At 48.0% G+C, this 20,964-nt stretch overlaps 1 protein-coding gene across 6 annotated transcripts in view; it reads right to left on the reverse strand.

Annotated features, from left to right (window-relative positions):
- Nucleotides 1-19,627, reverse strand: part of Ext2 (exostosin glycosyltransferase 2) — a 126,938-nt gene extending 107,311 nt beyond the window's left edge. For 2 of the 6 annotated variants that reach the window (NM_010163.3, NM_001355076.1), the window contains exons 1-4: nucleotides 19,446-19,627; nucleotides 10,458-11,023; nucleotides 8,956-9,045; nucleotides 3,084-3,200 (exon numbers count right to left, since the gene is read on the reverse strand). In NM_010163.3, the coding sequence (NP_034293.2) occupies nucleotides 3,084-3,200; nucleotides 8,956-9,045; nucleotides 10,458-10,993 (743 nt within the window). In that variant the 5' untranslated portion in view covers nucleotides 10,994-11,023; nucleotides 19,446-19,627. Of the gene's footprint in view, nucleotides 1-3,083; nucleotides 3,201-8,955; nucleotides 9,046-10,457; nucleotides 11,024-17,088; nucleotides 17,209-18,668; nucleotides 18,741-19,445 lie in introns of those variants that run through there. The other 4 variants (XM_006498730.4, NM_001355075.1, XM_006498731.4 and 1 more) reach the window with 4 other exon arrangements.
- Nucleotides 19,628-20,964: the final 1,337 nt, after the last annotated feature.

Here is a 20,964-nt window from a genome sequence, read left to right on the forward strand (position 1 = left end):
GCCTCTGCCTCTGCCTCCTGAGTGCTGGGATTAAAGCCACCACTGCCTGACTCATGCTAAAATTTAACTCACACTGTGAAAAGTGAAGAAGTTGGAGACATCTGACTATGGTCTGTGGAGGTGAGACCCCTGGAAGGGGCTTACAGTTAAATGAAGCCATCAGGGTAAGGCCCTAGCTCAGTGGGTCTGCAGCTCTATAAGAAAAGAGGAAGAGGCCCAGATAGGAGAGTCTGACTCACTGTATTGTATCAAAAATAACTAAAGTGTAAAGGGTTTTCAGTTAAAAAAAAGTTGCAAAGTTAGAGAACTCAGTTTACCTACTTCAAAGTTTAGTACAAAGCCCAAGTAGCCGAGTCAGCGAGGTACTTCCACAGGACTCACACACAGACAAGGGTAGACAATCCAAAAATAAGGCCTTCTTTTACAGCCAGGTGAATCTCAACAAGGGTCTAAGAATACAGGCATGGTGCTGAGGCCACTGGGCGTGCAGGAGAATGGTTCTCACCCTACCTCACACTCAAAACACATCACAATCATAAAACCACACAAACTCTTAAAAGAAAACATCTGTAAACCTACCAGAAGCTTGATATGGCAATGGTTTCTCCTTTTAATATTGCCATTTACACCAAAAGTACAATAACCTAAGCAAAAAATCCGATCAGCTGGGGCCTGGGAGACACTGAGGCAGGAAAGAGCGTGCAGTGAAAGCACAAGGACCTGAATTCAGTACCTAGCACTCATGTGAAACGCTGTGTGGTGGCATGTGCCTGCACGCCTGCTGCTGGGGAGACAGACAAGGCATTCCAGAGGCTCCCTGGCCAGCCGGACTCTAGGACCTGGTGAACTCCAGACTCAGTGATACCCTGTCTCAAACATAAGACTCAGTGATGCCCTGTCTCAAACATAAGGTTTGCAAGCATAAGGAGAACAGGAAAGGAAGATACCTGAGTTCAGCCTCAGGCCTCCAAATACAAGTACAAATGTCACCCCTAACCTTGGAAAAAGATAGTGAGACAGAGACAGACAGAAAGGAACACAGAGAGCAAGACAGACAGATAGACAGACAGACAGACAGACAGACAGGGAGAGGGAGGGAGGGAAATTGTACTTCCTTAAAAATAGAACCTTTTGTACCTTAAAGGTCACTCACTATTAAGAAAGTAATGAGCAGCCTACAGAACAGGAGAGAATATTTGCAAATCACATACCCAACAAGGCAGCCATGCCTGGACTATATAAAAATTCTTAAAATTCTACAATAAGAAGACAATTCAATTTCAAATGAGCAAATAATATGAGCAGGCATTTTTCCAAAGTAGTCATATAAATGGCCATAAGCCTAAGAGACACTTAGCAGCACGGTCACTATGGAGACACAATGTGCAGCCCCAGTGCCCTAGGGTGGCCCAAGTCAAAGCTCAGACAATGACAGAGCTGCAAAAGACCACGAGGACTAGAAACCTTAGACAGGGTTGGTGAGCAGTGCCACAGCTTTTGAGAACTGGCCTGGTGTTTCCTCTACTAGTTACAAGAGAATTGCCACATGGCTCAGCAATGCCGCTCTCACTATAAAGCCAGGTAACTGAAAACGCAGGCTTCTACAGATTAGAAAGTCCACGGCAGTATATTCACACAGCTAAACATTAGAAATAATCACGAGCGCCATCCACTGATGGTGGGCGACTCAAGCGTGGTGCAGACACACAATGAAGCACCCATGAGGAGAAAAGTACCCATTCTGGGTGTGTCTTGTGCAAGCAAAGGATGCTCCAATCACCAACTCACTGGGCTCCCACCAGGAAGCTACTTCTAAACCATCTCCATCAAAGAAAGGGTCAGACAGAAGGCCCACCACATCTGTGCAGGCAGACTTTCTCCTTACTCCACAGATGAAAACATGAGCCATCTAGACGGCAAACCCACTTCAGTGGCTGAAGAGCAGACCTGGCCTGTGCTCCATCGCTTTGACAAAATCCAAAGGCCAAAGAGGCCAGGCTTCCCGTGAGTCATGATGCCACTGCCCAAGTGTCACCCTAGGAAAGTGCAGCCTGTGGTGGGAACATAATGCACGGGACTATGCTCCAGGACAAAGAAAGTGTGGCCCACCATCCCCAAGTGAGCACTTTCAAGGTGAAACCGAAAGAGGGACCAGGACATTACAGTAACAGAGATAGGGAGAGAGGCAGGGCTCGGGAGATGCCTTAGTTGGTATTATACCTGCCACACCAGCCTGAGGCCCTGGGTTCAGATCCCTTGAGACAAGGAAGAAAGCCAGGCATGGCAGCACTATCTAGCGCCCAGCCTGGGTGGGAGGCTGGGCGATGGGAGGGACTGAGGGGGTGGAGACAAGCGAACCTCTCAAGTTCATTGGCTAGACAAACCCAGCTATGCTGATGAGCTGCTATCTCAGGAAAACTGAAGAACAACTGAGGAGAGATACCTGAGGGTCACCTTTGCCTACATACATACACACAAACACACTCAGCCACCACAAATATACACATGTACACACAACACATTCAAACACACACATACTTCTAAGAGATGAAAAGTTTGTAGAAAAACTTTTAGGGAGAGCAAAGCCTATTTTAAAAACTGAAGGGAAAAGTCCCTGGAGAGCAGCCTCACCAGACAACTTGGACAGACATTCATGGGAGTATGATTTTATCTGGAAGGCATTGGAAAGGCAGGACCAAGCTGGATGGTAGGGATACTAGAATCAGGGACACAAAACAGGACATCACTTAGCACCCCAAAGGAGCTGGCAGTGAGCCAACGAAGGCAGATCCAAAGGAGAGGGAGTGGACAGATCCAAGGCGCACTTCTGACATGGATGGACTTGCTGATTAGCTAAGGCAGAGAGGGAGGGGTCCGGGATACTACAAATTTCTATTCTGTGAAATTAGTAGACAGCCCTGGGGCTCCCTAAAAGACTGAGAGCATAAGAAATGCAAGATGGGTAGAGCAGGCCAGCGTCTGGAGTAGACACCTGTCTTGCTGGGGTACCCCACACTGAGTGTCACCAGCACCCACACTCTGTAATGGCACACTGGCACGCTGGCTGTGCTGAGCCACCTTACCCTGGTGCTTTCTCTGGGAGAGCCATCTCAGCTGACAGTGGGCTGAAAACAGGAATGCTGACATCGTAGCCCTGCCGGTAAGTCCAGGTAGAAAAGCCGCCACCAGCCAGCAGTGCCCTGTAGGAAAAGACTCGGTTAAACACTGAGAAAGAAAGGTCCTCATGAAAAGTGCCCAGGGGAGGGATGGCAATGGCTGCGTCTTAATAAACACGCAGATAATGTGAGAGTCCCTGTGCTTAAGAAGCACTGACACAGCCCTAACTTCCAGCACACCACACAGGCTGCAGCTGCTTCCCGGCTGGGAATAGCCAGCCTTCCTCCACTGCCTAAAGCCTTTCCTTACTCTCCAGTGCATGCCTGAGTGCGTGTGTGCGTGCGTGTGCATGCGTGTGCACGCGTGTGTGTGTCTGCACCAGTACATGAGCTGTAGCACATGTGTAGAGGTCACTGACTGTGTGGGTTCCCGGGATAGACCTCGGTCATCAGGCTGAGTGGCAAGCCCACCCACTATCCACCTTGTCAGCCTCTGCATCACTCCCTTCAGACCCCACTTGCCTCCATGGAAAGCCAACTGTATCCTTTTTAAAACATTTATTATTGTTGTATGTTATGTGTTTTGCCTGCATCTATGTCCACACACCACTTGTGTGCAGTACCTACAGAGACCAGAAGAAGGCATTAGATTGCCTGCGATTAGAGCTACAAGGCTGGTTGTGAAGCCATGAGGATGGAAGGAACCAAACCCAGATAGATCAGCAGTACTCTTGACCACTGAGCCAGCTCTCCAGCCTCCACACTTTATTCTCAATGCACCCACAGCAACAGGACTAAGAGCAGGTCTAAGAAGGACTGGGTAGTCATTTCTCACTCTCTCCTGGAATCTCACAAGACTGTAGACAAGGAAAGTGGAGGTGGCCAGCAGCAATGTATCACATGTCACAGGACCTCAGCCCAGACTCTCCAGGCCCTGGCCCAGGCAGCACTCCCTCTGCCATCCTAGAGCTGTGCCACCCTGCCAGCCTCCACCAGCTCCCATTGCCCCTCCCTGATCGACAGGGAAGCAGAGCCCAGCTGCACCCTCAGAGTCTCTCTTGGAGTTTGTGGGCACTAGCATTCTTTCTCTGTAATTAGAAAACACCAACCACATGTTTTAACTGGATCCGGCAAGTGTGACGATGACACTTCATCAGACAAAGGAAGCAGGTGTGGGTCACAACCACCTTTCACTGTTCTTCTGTCCCAGGGCCCCAGAAAAGCACTTTCTGGGGTGATTTTGCTAGTTGCACACACCTTGGGAGTCTGAACTGAGAAAGCACATTACCCTTTCAGTATTGATTACTACTAACCCCCTCCACACCCTGATGACAACTCACACTCCCTTCTAATATGGCCAGTTTTAAGCTCAGAGATTTTGAAACCACCCTGAAAATCTCACTCTGTTTGTTTAAACACTCTGAAACCAAGAACAGGCAAGTGGGTAACGAGCAGGCTCAGCACCTCGCCAGCCGCCTTTCTGCTTCTAAGATGTACTGACTATCCTCAGCACCAGCACACGCTCTGACGTCTTCCTGATTAACATGAACTTGGGCGGCTTCCACAACAATGATGGCAAGCAGACCCTGCAGGGCTCAGGGCCACAGTGCAGAGAAGCAGACATGCATGTTACAGACAGGCACCAGGCAATACAGGTAAGCCAGCATTGTGGGTGATTAGGCTGTGGCCCTCAGCCCAAGAGGGAAGGGGAGAGTGGAGTATGTTTCCTTTCTCACGTCAACATTCACTGTTATCCGGTTATGATGTCCTTATGGCCCCAAACACATTATTAAATTGTGGGGGGAGGAGCAGGTGTGCAGAGGCAGGGAAGCGTGTCTGAAGCCAGCCCGTGTCACACACACATACACACACAAACACACACACAGGTCATCTCCCCTTGTGATCGCAGGAAGAATCCTGACGGCACGTCAAACTGGCCCCAGCCTCTTAGGCAGAGGGAGCTTCCCATGGCACTGCGAAGCAGAGAGTGCCCGTCGCCCTCACTTCTCAGACACATGTTTCATATTGACGGCACAGTGAATTTCTGAGCAGGACATTCTGTTTTCCTACCACAGATCCCCAAACTGGAGCTTAGTTCCAGAAGAGATGGAATGGAAAACTTGTGGCCAATCGAGAAGGTCTGCAGCACGGGGCTATCCAGGGCTTCCTGACTCCAGAGCAGCTCCTGTTGCCAATGCTGGGCCTCGCTCCCACTGCCTCCTGACTCTCACTGCCTCCTGACTCCCATCCACACAGGCCTCCTCCTCCCACTGAGCTCTGACAGTGCCAAACACAGGAGCCTAGTAATTTATCGACTGATTTAAAGAAGTGTTGGTGAGCAGGCTGTGGTGGGCCTTTAATCCCAGCACTTGGGAGGCAGAGACTGGCAGATCTCTGAGTTCAAGGCCAGCCTGGTCTCCACAATGAGACTCTGACTCAAAATAAATAAATATAAATAAATAAATAAATAAATAAATAAATAAATAACAATTAAAAAATATTGTTGAGCAGAGCCTGATAGTACACACAGATAATCTCAGCTCAGAAGCCTGAGGTTGCACATTGTGTGTTTAAGGCTAGTCGGGACTATTGAGAGAAGTTGTCTCAAAACGACACCTTCTCTCCGGCCAGAGAGGTGGCAGGACAGTCAGGCATACTTACTCTTCTTACAGCAGACCAGGGTTCAGGTCTCAGCACACACAACTGTCTGCAGCTGTCTCCACTTCCAGGAGATCCCATGCCCTCTGGTCTCCAAGGGTACCCGCTCACATGAAGTACACATAAACTCATCCAAGCACATACACACATATACACTTAAATAAAAAGAAATCATTTTCTAAGTACTGTTACTGTTTTAGGTATGATAATAGTGCTATAGTTATACAGAGATCCACACAGGAATATCTGCATATGGAATGATATGAGGTCTGGAATTTGCTTCTAGATAATTGTGGGAGGAGCACATGTGGACCAGCTGGATCAAGACTGCCTGGAGGTAGTGCTGGCGAGGCTGACAGTGGGGGTGTGGGGTTCACTGTGCCAACCCCCTCTTCTCTTGAATAGGATTCAAGTTTCCCTACAAGTTCAAGACAATGACTATATATACCCACACCAATGCAGAAATATGTTCAAGACATAGTCAAAAAAAAATTCAAGGTCGTAATATTCCAGATCATGTCTGAGAAAATCAATATCAGTTAAGTATTAAAGAGGTCTAATATGCTCCCACTAAAGTTAAACTTAATGTGCATGTAGGGAGTGGGAACTATAGTTGTGACAGTTTCAATTGTTAACTTGGCACAATGTAGACTCACCTAGGAATGGACTTTTCTAGATTAAGCTGGCCTATGGCACCTCTCAGAGAGAAGAGAAAGGTTAGTTTAGTTATTATTAATTATGGGAAGACCCAGCCTCCAAGCAGGTGCCACCCTGGGTGTGGACTGTACAAGAACAGAGCAAGCAAGCAAGCTTGTGCCTCTCTCTCTGCTCTTCACTGTGGATGTCAATAGCTGCTTCCTATTCCTCTTGATGTCCCTGCAATGACAGACAAATAGACACTCTCCCTTAAAGCTGTTCCCCTGGGGTGTTCGCTCAGAAACAGGGAACGAAACTAAGACACTCTTCTTCTAACAGCAAGGGTGTCTCTCTCTGTCTCTCTGTCTCTCTCCTCCCCTTCTTCCTCGTGAAATCAAAAGGAGCAGGCTGCTTAGTTTGACTCCTTACACACTTGCATGCATTTCATCTCTTCTGCACAGTACCTATGTGTACTGTTCCTTTCTCAGAAGAACATCAGCAACCCTTTGGCCCCTCTAGGACCTTGGATCTACATACACACAAGCCATTTCATTTCAAAGCCAGTGGGAATGATCATGCCCTTAATGTTTACATAATGCTAGTTTTCTCTGTTCTACACCCTTGGAATTTGATGATCCTTCCTTTGCCCATATTCCTTACAAATATCTGCTTTTATCTAGGTGTCTATAAAAGCAGCTTGGTCAGCAGGCCAGCCAGGGACCACCTGGGATAACTGCTGCTGCAGATGTGTGTGGGCACACTGCCCTCTGTCGGCCACAGGGCTCTCCATCCCTGTGTGGCCACACTGCCCTCTGTTGCCCACAGGGCTCTCTACATTATCATCTATCTTCTAGTAATCATCCTATTGCCAGACAGAAACTCAAAGCTAACTTAAGATATCCACTAGAAACATAGACGGTTCAGACCAGCCATCTGGGCAGACACAGGACACTGTACATTTCCACAGATGATGCTATTAGCCTCTGAGAAGCTAACCATAGCTAGACTTGGGAAGTAAACTCTGTTAGTAACACTGATCCCAAATTCAGCACCAACTAACAAGCCTGTGGGAAACATGAATCTGCTCACACACTTGTAACACTCCTGTAACCTGAACACTGTCCTGAGCTGGAGCCAAACTCTCTGCTTCCCTCAACGCTGTCAGCCAAACACTAAAAGACGTGACGTGCCCAGCACCTCATTCTGGAACTTTCCGGAAGTTAGCAGATGCATGAGAGGGCACAAATGAGTGACTCGGAGGCAGGGGCATGACTGGTGGCCAGCTCTCCCCACCTTCTGCTTTACCAGGAGGAACAAAACAAGGGAGGGGAGTGTGGGGATGAAAGGTTTCGGTGAAGAAGGGAGGAGGGGAGGAGCCAGGCCTCACGGACGGGCTTGGTCCCTTACACATCTGCCTGTAGCAGCTTGTGTCCTCATGCTAACTATGGTACCCAAAGACCTGCTTGCAGTGTCCCCACACCCAGGCTAAAGGAAGCCTGCCACCAGTTGGCTCTGATTGGGAAATAAAGCTGCCAACGGCCACTGGCTGAGCAGAGACAGAGGCAGGACCTTTAGGATTCCCAGACAAGAAATGCAGGATAGGGAGAAGAAGGGATTTAGCCACGAGAGGGGCTTTGGATGGACCACGCTGTGAAGGAGCAGGAGGGTGAGACAGCCAGCCGAAATGTAGGTGCAAAGGGGAAACGGCCCCATGGGAGAGCTGGCCAGAAGGAAACAGGGCAGCAAAGATAAATATAGATTTAGAAAATGTTAACTCTGGAATGCAGGAGGGGAGTGTGTGCTAGCCGCAGGGAGGTTGAGCTAGCTAAGGCATATTAATTATGAAGGTTTTGTGTGTGTGTGTGTGTGTGTGTGTGTGTGTGTGTGTGTCTTTCATTCGTGAATCCAGAGCTCTTGGGCGGGTGCTGAGCCACACACACCGCAGGGAGCACAGAGCAGACTTTAAATACTCACGGCTTCATCCACCCATCTCTCCTCAGAAGCTGCAGAACCACTTTTGGCAAATGAGCCCACACTCAGAAAGCACGGGCACCATTAATCCTGAACCTGGCTGGCTTGGAAACTCAGCTGCTACACTTGAAACTAACACTAGCCCAGACTAGGAAAACAAGACAGCTCTTAGAGCTGACCCAGGACCACAGCTCCACCTGTTTCCACAGGTTCCCACAGGTTTAGCATTTCTGTCTTAAGGGAGGGAGCGCCTAAGAAGGTTTTCCAGATTAATGAACAATTCCAATCATAAAATATATCCCAGCAGGCTCAGGAACCTTGTTTGTTTGTTTGTTTGTTTGTTTTTTCAAGACAGGGCTACTCTGTGTAGTCCTGGCTGTCCTGGAACTCACTTTGTAGACCAAGCTGGCCTCAACCTCAGAGATGTGCCTGCCTCTGCCTCCTGAGTGTTGGGATTAAAGGTGTGAGTGCACCACCATACCCATCTAGGAATCTAGTTTTGTGGGAACAAATGATTCCCATTTAACTGACCCAATCCTCAGAAATCCACTGTGGGCAGCCTCCCAATGCTCACCTGTCTCTGGGGACATCCAGGGCAGTGTTGTAATCTGGGGGAGCTCCAGGCAACATATTGAACAGCAGGTGATTTGTTCCTCGATCCCACCTATTGAGAAAATAAACAACTGAGAAAATCCACAACCATGAAGCAATGAGTACAAACTGGCCCAGCCTGAAACAGCGCCACCTGCTGGACACAAGTATACGTAGCCGCAACAGTAAGGCCTGCTTCTCAGGTGCAAGATAAGCCCCAAAGGGACAAATACAAAATTAGAAAGATGTATACTTCCAGCTTGTCTGCTACATAGAACAAAAAAACAACCCTGAAACCCACCTAAATGCTCAAGAAACAAAAGGAGGCCTGGAGAGATGGCTCAATGGTTAGGAGCACTGACTGCTCTTCCAGAGGACCCAGGTTCTAACCCCAGCACACACATGGGGGCTCACAACCGTCTGTAACTCCAGTTACAGGGGATCCAATGCTCTCTTCTGGCCTGTGAGGATACCAGGCAGACGTGTAGTACACAAACATACATGAAGGCAGAACATCCATACACATTTAAATAAGTTAAAATTTAAAGGAAAAGTAAATAAACTACGGAAGACTGATTCACTATATTACAGAATATCTATAAAACGGAGTGCTACGCAGTGTTCAGAATTGTATAAAAAACAGCGACGGGCTGGGGCGATGACTCAGTCAGTAAAGTGTTTGCTGAATAAGCATGAGGCCCTGAGTTCAAGTCTCAGCATCTACACAAAAGCCAGGTACAGTGGCATGTGCCTAGAACCCCATGCCTGGGGAGGCAGAGACGGGAGGGAGGATCCCAGGGGCTCCAGATTCAGTGAGAGACCTGTCTCAAAAACTAATTAATTAATAATTAAGGTAGAGGGTGATAAAGACACCCAACATCCACCTCTGAGCTTTGCATAGGCATTATGTGTGTATATGAGCGTATGTATATGTGTGTATGTGTGCATGCATGCCTTTGTGCATGTGCATGCATGCACAAACACACACACGCACACACACACACACCTTGAAATTATTTGGAAAGATATTCACAACGCATTATGAGAAATGAAGCGTCTATACATTATGATCACATATTGCCATTCCTGGCCACCAAAAAAAAAAAAATGTTTATACTATACACACCTAGCAATTTTATACATTAAAAAAAGATTTAATAAGCTCATTTAAACAGTAATAGTTGTTACCTCTTAGAAATAGAGTATGTAACAAATCTTACATTTCTTTTGCTGAGTAAACAGGAATGACCCCAGAGCATGGAATGGAGGATTTTAATCTAAAAGGAGACGTACAGAAAAGCCTTCCTTAGCTCTAAACTCCATGAAGCCCAGGCTGTGGCACAGCACAGGATGGCAGACCCCAGCTGGCGCTAACCGCACAGACCTCCGGCTACTTCAGTCACTTACAAACGTGTGAGACAGACAAAGCCACGCCCATTCCCTTCAGATCACCCCCCTCGGCTCTGGACGATAGGTGTCAGGTACCTGGAAAGCTGGGCCAGGGCCTGCGCCGTCTCCTTTATTCGAAGGGGGTTCTGGTTTAGTACGTCAATGGAGGGGACGAACAGACAGGCCCGGTTGATGTCGTCTGTGTAGTAGTCGCTGTCTGAGATGGCCGTCAGCAGTTCATTGTACTCCCGGGAGATGGCGCTGCTCACCGGAACACCGGCATCATCCACATACTTTTTTAGGGGGTAGATGTACACCTTGATTTTGTTCTTTGGGTTGAAGCCGCAGCGGTAGACATCGAAACACGTATGCATTCTACAGCTGAGATCCCCCCGCTCTGGGATGGGGCTGTCAGTGGGCAGCCTGACCACGGGCACCTCCCTGATGCTGCGTTTCTCCACACCCCCATCACTGGAGGACTCAATGGAGTGAGGCCAGAACTGAAACATGCCCGTGGCTATGAGGCCCAGGAGGACGATGGAGAACAGGGTGACGTAGTAGATTCGGTGCTTGGTCTTCATCCTTGGGATGAGGGCGGGACCCCGGATGTTGGACTTGACTGACGCACACATAATGAAACAGGTGTCCTCGTCCTCACACACCTGGTCACCAAAGACAAAAATTGGGGGGAAAGTTAGGATAGCAATCAATACCCTGCGTGGATTGGATTGTTCAACGTATAATACATTTATTTATTTTCACTTTCTTGTCTCAAGACAAAAATCTTATCAAAATACAAACTACAGCCTGGCCTACGGGGTAGTTCTGGAAAGTCAGGGGTACACATTGAAACCCTGTCTCAAAAAAACAACAAACAAACAAAACCTCAACAACAACAAAAGCCAGAGCATACAAGCAATAAAAGCCAGGAAACTGTCTCCACTCAGGCCCAGCTATTCCGCCACAGCAGGTCCAGAACCGTACAAGGCTGAAGCACAAGGAAAAGACCTTAAAACCAACCATATGAAGACGATAGGGAGTCTCAAGGAGGAACGTAAGAAATCCCTCAAAGAGAGCCAGGAAAGCACGAAGAAACCATAAAGGAAACGAATAAATCCCCACGGAATGCCAAGGAAAAGACAGACAGTTGAAGGAAACAGAACTGCTAAAGATGAAAGTAGAAGCAATAAAGAAAGCACAAACTGCCAGGCGTGGTGGCGCAGGCCTTTAATCCCAGCACTTGGGAGGCAGAGGCAGGCGGATTTCTGAGTTCGAGGCCATCCTGGTCTACAAAGTGAGTTCCAGGACAGCCAGAGCTACACAGAGAAACCCTGTCTCAAAAAAAAGAAAGAAAGAAAGAAAGGAAGGAAGGAAGGAAGGAAGGAAGGAAGGAAGGAAGGAAGAAAGAAAGAAAGAAAGAAAGAAAGAAAGAAAGAAAGAAAGAAAGAAAGAAAGAAAGGAAGGAAGGAAGGAAGAAAGAAAGAAAGAAAGAAAGAAAGAAAGAAAGAAAGAAAGAAAGAAAGAAAGAAAGGAAGAAAGGAAGAAAGAACAAACTGAGGGAATTCTGAAAAAGAAAAATTCAGAAACTCTAGAGCAAGCCTCACTGACAGAATGCAAGAGATGCAAGAGAGAATCTCAGGCACTGAAGATAGGATAGAAGAAATGGTTACATCAGTCAAAGAAATTATTAAATCTAAAAAATTCCTGACATAAACATCTAGGAAATGTGGGACACTATGAAGACTCCGAATAATACGAAAAGAAGAATAAAGAGAAGATTCCCAGCTCAAAGGCCCAGAAAATGTTTTCAACAAAATCATGGAAAAAATATTTCCTAACCTAAAGAAGGAGACACCTATAAAGGTCATTAAAATGTCTCCCGGCGAAAAATGCTCAGAGCCAGATGGTTTCATTGCAGACTTCTACGAGACTTTAAAAGAAGAGTTAATACCAGTACTCCTCAAATTATTCCACAAAACAGGAACAGGAGAAACACTGCCCAGTTCTTTTAATGAGGTCAGTTACCCTGATATCCAAACCACATAAAGATTCAACAAAGAAAGAAAGTTAAATACTACTTTCTCTTATAAACATAGTACAAAAATACTCAATAAAATACTTGCAAACTGAATCCAAGAACACATCAAAAAGATCACCTACCATTATTTAAGAAGGCCTCATGCCAGAGATACAGAGATAGTTCAACATACAAAAACAGCAAATGTATTCCATCATTTAGATAAACTAAAAGAAAAAAATGCATGAAAATCTCACTAGATGCTGAGAAGGTCTTTAACAAAATCTAATACACCTTCCTGATAAAAAATCTTGGAGATATTAGGGGTACAAGACACATACTTTGTATACCTTGTAACCCACACATAATAAAGATAATATACAGCAAGCCAATAGCCCACATCAAATTAAATGGAAAGAAACTCAAAGCAACTCCATAAAATCAGAAACAAGATAAGGTTGTCCACTCTCTCCTTATCTAGTCAATATAGTACTTGAAGGTTTAGCTACAGGGATTTGACAACTGAAGGAGATACAAACTGGAAAGGAAGAAGTTTAAGTATCTTCATTTGCAGATGATGTGATCGTATACATAAGTGACCCCGACATGTCCACTAAGAAACTCCTACAGCTGATAAACACTTTCAGCAAAGTGGATGAATGTAAGATTAACTCAAAAGAATCAGTAGCCCTCCTATATACAAATGACTAAAGGACTGAGAGGGAAATCAGGGCAACGACACCCTCCACAATATCCTCAAATAATATAAAATATCTTGGGGTAACTCTAACGAAACGAGTGAAAGACTTGTATGATAAAAGCTTCAAGTCTTTGAAGGAAGAAATTAAAGAAGACTCGGAAGATGGAAAGCTCTCCCATGCTCATGGATTGGCAGGATTAACACAGTGACAACGGCCATCTTACCAAAAGCAATCTACAGATTCAACTCAATCCTCCATCAATCCCAGAACAATTCTTTACAGAGCCTGAAAGGGCAATTCTCAACTTAATGTGGAAAAACAAAACCCCAAGATAGCTAAAAAAAATCCTGAACAATAAAAGAACTGCTGGAGGTCTCACCATCCCTGATTTCAAGTTGTACTACAAAGCAAGAGTAATAAAAATTACATGGTATTGGCATAAAATCAGACATGCTGAAGACCAAGACATAAATTCATACACCTATGGACACCTGACTTATTATCCAGGAATGCATACTTATCACCCTGTACAATAAGTCCAAGTGGGTCAGAGACCACAACATAAAAGCAGACCTGCTGAGCCTGACAGAAAAGGAAGTGGGAAACAGCCTCAGACACACAGGCACAGGCAACAGACTTCTAAACGGACCAGCATTAGTGTCGCACTAGGACCACAATCACTAAATGCACCTCATGGGACTAAGCGGCTTCTGCAAGGTTAAGGACACTGTCAGTCAGAGAAAGCAGCGACCTAAGGAACGGGAAAAGACGTTTACAAGCTCCACATCCAAGAGAGGTCTAAGAGCCAAAATACTAAACAACAACAACAACAAACCTCCAGAAATAAGATATAAAAAACAATAATCCAATTAAAAATGAGGTACAGATCTAAACAGAGAATTCTCAGTAGAGGAATCTCAGATGGCTAAGAAATACTCAACATTCTAAGCTATCAGGGAAATGCAAATCAAATACTTTGGGATTCCATCGTACCTGTCAGAAAGGCTAGGATTAATAACACAAGCGACCGCACATGCTGGCGAGGATGCACACACAGTAAGGGGAACACTCCTCCGTTGCTGGTGGGAAGGCAAACTTGTGTAGCCACCACAGATATCAATATGTTGGTCCTCAGAGAACTGGGGAATCAATCTACCTCAAGGCCCAGCTACAGCACTCTTGGGCATATTCCCAAAAGACACTCCATCCAACCATAGGACATTTGCTCAATTATGTCCATAGCAGCTTTATTCACAATATCTAGAAACTGGAAACAACTGAGATGTCCCTCAACTAAAGAATAAATAAAGAAAAATGTTTACACAAAAGAGAAAATTTTACACAATGGAGTATTGATCCGCTGTTTAAAAAAAAAAAAAAACATGAAATTTATAGCAAATGATGGAACTAGGAAAAAAAATCATTCTGAGGTAACTCAGACCCAGAAAGATAAATACGGTTGTATTCACTTGTAAGTGGGCACTAGCTATGAAATAAGTGTGAATCAAGCTGCAACCCACAGACGCACACACCCACAGAGCTTAGGCAGAGAGGGCTCTGGGGAAAGCATGGCCCTTCCTAGAAAGGGGAATAGGTTTTGGGTAGTGAGGGGAGGGGGAGGATGAGAACGGGAAGGGTCAGGTGGAGGGGAGGTGAAGGGAATTCAGGGAGACAGCTGGCACTGGGGGTGGGGACACTTAGGGGACAGAGTGGGAACCTAGTGCAGTGGAAACTTCCTAGAATCTATGAGGGTGACCCTAGGTGACAACTCCTAACAATGGAGGATATAGAGTCTGAACTAGTCATCTTTCATAGCCAGGCTGGAGAGATCTGGGGCTAAGCAAGATGGCCTCTTACCCAAGAGGGCTTCTGTGCAAGCATGGGGACTCCGGTTCAAAGCCCTCAACAACCCAACAGAAAAAAAGCCAAGGTTGGCTACCCGCATACTCCAGCCTGGTGGGGTGGGGCAGAGATAAGAGAGTTACTGGGGCTTGCTGACTGTCAGTCCAGGTCAGCATTCACTGAGAGACCCTGTCTCAAGGGAACAAGGCAGAGTGATGTGTGTGCACCCACCACACATACATATCACACATGCGCACACACAGAGGGGGGAGGGGAGAGAAGAGCGAGATCCAGCATCACCCTCAATCTGCGAGAAATGGGTCTAAAAACTGGCTTACATCTGATTCAACCTTTTCTATTCAACAGGCACCAATCTTGTCAGGTCTTGGCATTTTCCCTGGTTCGACAAACCAGGCAGTGTCTGAGCTGGCTGCCCACTTACACTGCCCTGTGGAGTTAAGGACACCACCTGGCCACTTGAGAACTCTGCCTTTCTCAGGAACCTGGGAAGCCAGCTCCACAGTAGCAGGAAGGCCAATACCTGACTGCAGGCAGGGTCAAGGCTAAGGTTGCCTCTCAAAGGTGCCAGCCCCTCACTGGCCATTCCATATTACCAGAGTGAAGAGGGTGAACTCCCCCAGAGGCCAAGCAAGCGGGGCTATCTCTGACCTCAGGAATAAACCTATTATGCTATCTGCCTCCCTGAACTTCAAGTTCCTTCTTCAAACGCTGCCACAGCAGTACTGGCATGCCCCCCCACCCCACATTAGCTTCAGCTGTGGCTTCTACTAACACTCTATCTATATCTACCTCGTGTGGGAAGCCATTATACAGATCATAACTGCTTCAGTGCCAACCTCGGCCTCTACTTGATACAAGCCAGACTGTAGGTGTAACCATCAAGAGTGCATCAGACACCGCCATAGACCTCTGGAGGCAATGAAGTCAGCCCCAGGTGAGAAGCAGTGGTTTAGGTCATGGCTACATCCAAGCTTCAAGCCTGTCTGTCAGTACTGTTGGAGCAGCTCCCGCTGTCCTGCTGGGTCATTAACCCTGGATCCCAAGAGAGCACACCCATGTCCACCCTGTGTAGTCTCCCCTCCCCTAGCCTGAAACCTGCTTGCTCAGGGGTGGAGCTTCCTGCTCATTCATTCTGCCACGCCCACTGCTAGAACCTGAGGAGCCACACATGTGCACCTTTCTACTGGACCAGAGATTATTCGGCGGGAATCGGGTCCCCTCCCCCTTCCTTCATAACTAGTGTCGCAACAATAAAATTTGAGCCTTGATCAGAGTAACTGTCTTGGCTCCATTCTTTTCTCTCGCCACCTAGCCCCTCTTCTCTTCCAGGTTTCCAAAATGCCTTTCCAGGCTAGAACCCAGGTTGTGGTCTGCTGGCCGGACACAACACCCTGCACATCCAGCTTTATATCCCACCACTTCATACACCCGCCCCCAGCTGCCGTTAGTCCTGCAGCCTCAGACATCTGAAGATGCGTCACTTAGGGGAAGCTGAGTGCAGAGGGAAGTAGAGGCAGATCCTGAAGCTGACAGACAGTGCCAGGCGAAGCAGCTGCCCCAGGGAGGGCAAAGCAGCTCTCCTCCACCTCAAAGGCCTGCTGCCAGCCCCGAGGATCTGGGATCTCCAAGAATGCAGAGTTCTCAGTGGCCCCAATCTCCCAGGATCTCTTCCCACTGCTACCCTTTACTGCAGAAGCCAAGGCTATGTGGCTGTGTTCACTTCTTTTGCGGTTCCACCATGATGAGGATTGAAGCCCAGTAGACCGTCACATCTGCCCCCAGCTGCAGGTCACATCTGCCCCCAGCTGCAGGTCACATCTGCCCCCAGCTGCAGGTCACATCTGCCCCCAGCTGCAGGTCACATCTGTCCCCAGCTGCAGGGCATGATGCCGTGGAACCTCGCATGCTTCACGGTGTGCTGTGAGCTGGCATCTGGCTGTCCCAAACTAGCATTCTCTGATATGAAGGCTTCTAAGGGAGACACCAGGAGGCAGCCACTACCCTTCCATCACCACAGGCCACACCTGCTCAAGAGCTACAGCCACCATGCTGGGCTACCTCCCTCCTACCTGGGTCTCTCCCCAAATGGCTATGGTAGGAGAGCTACATTTGTCACCCTAGAGTGCAGGGGTTACAGACGCCTTGCCTTACACTGCCGATGGGGTCCTTGCTGCCATCTGAGGGTGAGCAAGTCAGTCCAGGACATGCTTTCAGGATGCTTGCAGGCCACTGCTAGATGCACAAGCAGGGTCTGTGCTCTGCCAGACTAAGAAAGAGAACACGAGCATTAAGTGTTTGGCAGGAGGGGGCTCCGGAAAACAGAGAGAGGAACCGGAAAGCGGAACGGTGTGGATGGAACTGGGAAACCACTTGGTTATGCTAAGAGCCCCTGGAGAGTCATCAGAGTGCACATCAGAACCACCCTGACTGCTGAGAGCTGAGGCACAGCAGCCCAAAGCCACCCCAGGCATGTGCACTCCTCCTGACTGCTAGGGAGCTGAGGCACAGCAGCCCAAAGCCACCCCAGGCATGTGCACTCCTCCTGACTGCTAGGGAGCTGAGGCACAGCAGCCCAAAGCCACCCCAGGCATGTGCACTCCTCCTGACTGCTAGGGAGCTGAGGCACAGCAGCCCAAAGCCACCCCAGGCATGTGCGCTCCTCCTGGCTTAAGGAAGCCTTTACAGACCAGCTCCGTCCGTACCCAAGGTCTGCACCAAATGTCTCCATCATATCCTGGGGAATAAAGCTGAGAGGGTGGTGGCAAGCACTTGGGCCAGAACACACACTCATAATAAAACAGACCGGGGGTGAGTGGCAACAGGACGACAGTTCAGTGTCAGAGTACTGGCTGGGCATGGCTAAACCCAGGAATATAGTTGTTGGTGTTGTTGGAGAGGGGCTGAAGAGATGGCTCAGCAGCTAAGAGCAAATGCTGCTCTATTGTTATTACTGTTGTTGTTATGATTATGATTATTGGAGAGGGGCTAGGGAGATGGTTCAGCAGTTAAGAACACTTGCTTCTCTTTCTATTATTATCATTATCATTATCATTGGAAAGGGGCTGGAAAGGTGGTTCAGCGGTTACCTTTATCGTAGCTGAGCTATGTCCTCGAAGCACCCCACCCCTGATAAACCTGTGCTGAATCCTGCAGACTGAATCCTAGTTCTCCTGACTGCCCAGTTTCATACCATGGCCTGGATCAAAACAAGAATTTCATCTCTGACCCTTCAAATGATCATCCTTCAAACCTATCAAACACCCTCCCCCTCAATTAAAAAAAAAGAAATTCTGGAACGATTCATCCAGATTCAGAGAACTGAGTCACTGGAAATGACTCTAACACCCATCTACAGGCAGGGTGAGCCACTCGCCCCGTTCCTGGAATTGCTCCTTCCTAACACTGGCCTGAAACACCTTTCTTCCAAGCTCCGGGCTATAGCCAATCCACTCAGCCCAGCATTCCAAGTCACAATTTCCTGTTGTCTTAGCCTTTTTAGAGCTGTCCTGCCCGCTGAACAGCCTGCCACCGCTACACAGGAATGCTTCTGAAAGCAAAGAAGGCAAACAGACACAAACTTACGGTGCACAGCCATGACAGGATTAGAATTAGAGTTCCAGTGTGGCTCATTACCTCCAAAAAGGGTTTCCAATATAAAGACACTGTTTGACTGACCGTGGCAGTTACATCACGGTGAATACGTTAAGTACCCAAGTGAACACTTACCCTACACATGTGCATTTAGTATGTGCTACTTCATCCTCCTGACAGCACTGTGTGACAAACTTCTGAACCTCCCTGTGGTGGAGAAAGGTCAAGAGCAAGGCTAAGAACTTCCAGGGTTCCACAACAGAACTCCAAGGCTGGGCTTCAGCGCCCAGCAGCCTGGATCCTCAGATGACTACACAGGCTCTATAGAGCAACTAGGAGGTTTAAGTCAGGGAAAGTGACTGTAATAAAAACTCAACCGTGTTTATTATTCCCGTGAATCGCCTTGAGTTCCAGAGTACACACAAAGTTCAATTACACTACTTAGAACTAATGGCTGACTTTTAAAAATTGAAATGGACCTGCCCTAGACTCAAGACAACATCCACACTCCCTAAGTGATAGGGCGCTTCCAGATTGGCACCTGATAAGTGACACCAAACCATTATTTGACTCTCAAAACTGGACACTGTTCCCAGCATCCGGAGCGCATCTCCCAACGCTCGGAGCCAGTGGTTCCTTCCTGAGCCACCCTCTCCACCGCGTCCCACCCAGAACATGCACTGGACGACACCGGTCCTGGACAGCCAAGGTGTAAGGCCTTCCTGGGAGGACTCGGGTCCCACAACGCCCGATTACAACAGGAAGCAGAGGTTCTGGACAGGAGGTCAGGCCTGGGGACCGGGGCACAGGTACAGCAGGGGCCGCGGTGCAGCGCTGCGGCGCTCCTGCAGCCCCGGGGCTCCCAGAGGCCCAGCCCCGAGGCCCACCCGGCCGCCCGCGCGCCGCGCTCACCTCGGAACCGGCCGCTTCCCGCTCGGCCCCGCGCTCCGTCACCGGCTCTTGCCGCGGGCCGCGAGCCACGGCTGTGTCGGATCGCGCGGTGACGGGAGCCCGCCGCCAGCACCAGGTACCCTGGAGCCAGCGGGGAAGCCTGCGCCGGCCTCCAGTTCCCCACGGCTGACACGGCGCGCACTGCGCATGCGAAGCGGTAGCGCCGCGCCCCCTGCTGGACAGGAGGAGTCAGCGCACGTGAGCATTCCCGTTCGGGGCAAAGGCAGAGTGACAGCCAGGCGCACCAAGCTCTGGGATAAAACTGTGGAAAAGGCAAGCATTTGGGTCAGGCGTGGTGGCTTATATCCATAATCTCAGCACAGCAGAAGGATCACTCACTAGTTCCAGGCTAGCTTAGCCATAAAGAGACAATCTACAACTCTGCAAAGCATAGTTAGGCCCCCAGGGCAATTTGGCAGTATCCATCAAGGTGTAAAAAAAAAAAAAAAACTCCCTAGCCCTGCAATTCCAACCAACCTTCTTTGTAGTTTACCCTGCAGAAAGTCTCACCACTTATTGAAACATTCACCAGCCGGGCGAGGTGGCGCACGCCTTTAATCCCAGCACTCGGGAGGCAGAGGCAGGTGGATTTCTGAGTTCGAGGCCAGCCTGGTCTACAAAGTGAGTTCCAGGACATCTCCTGGCTATACAGAGAAACCCTGTCTCGAAAAACCAAAAAAAAAAAAAAAAAAAAAAGAAGAAGAAAGAAAAGAAAGAAAGAAACATTCACCGCACTATTTCTAATACTAGCAAGAAAGTAAACTGTAGGATTATGGAACAACGGAGAAGGAGTCGTCATACCAGTCAGCAAGGTAATATCTCCAAGACAGGCTAATGAGAAGCCACAGTCCCTTAAGAAGGGACAAGCACGATCACTTTTAGTTAAAATGTGCTTGTGCAAAATCAGAAGAGAGAAAATGTGTGAGCAGATGCTTGTGTCCAGGTGTAAGTATAATATTTTTCTGGGAAAAAAATCCAGCCGGGCAATGGTGGCGCACGCCTTTTATCCCAGCACTTGGGAGGCAGAGGTAGGCGGATTTCTGAGTTCGATGCCAGCCTGGTCTACAGAATGAGTTCCAGGACAGCCAGGGCGACACATAAAAACCCTGTCTCGAAAAACAAAACAAAACAAACAAACAAACAAAAATCCAAGACGCAGTTATAAAATTTTGGAAGTAACTGGAGCGGCATGCATAGTGGCATCTGTCACAAGGCAGCAAAAAGCTGAGTGACAGTTACTGAAAGGCTAATGAGGCAACCCAGCTTGCCATTGCTGGCTGTAGTTCTTCATCTGTCCACGAGATGCGAATGCATTTTGGTCCCGATTGTACTTTAGCGCCACCTCGTGGATATTGTTACTTACAGCTTAAATACCCACAGAGATTACTGTCTGGAGACCTAGGAAGACTTTCCTCACCAACAAAGATTCCAGTATTGGGGGGTTACTATCTCTTTGTCTTAGACCTAGAGAGATTGGAAT

The sequence above is a fragment of the Mus musculus genome, chromosome 2, assembly GCF_000001635.26.
Source record: "Mus musculus strain C57BL/6J chromosome 2, GRCm38.p6 C57BL/6J".
NCBI classification, from domain to species: Eukaryota; Metazoa; Chordata; class Mammalia; order Rodentia; family Muridae; genus Mus; species Mus musculus.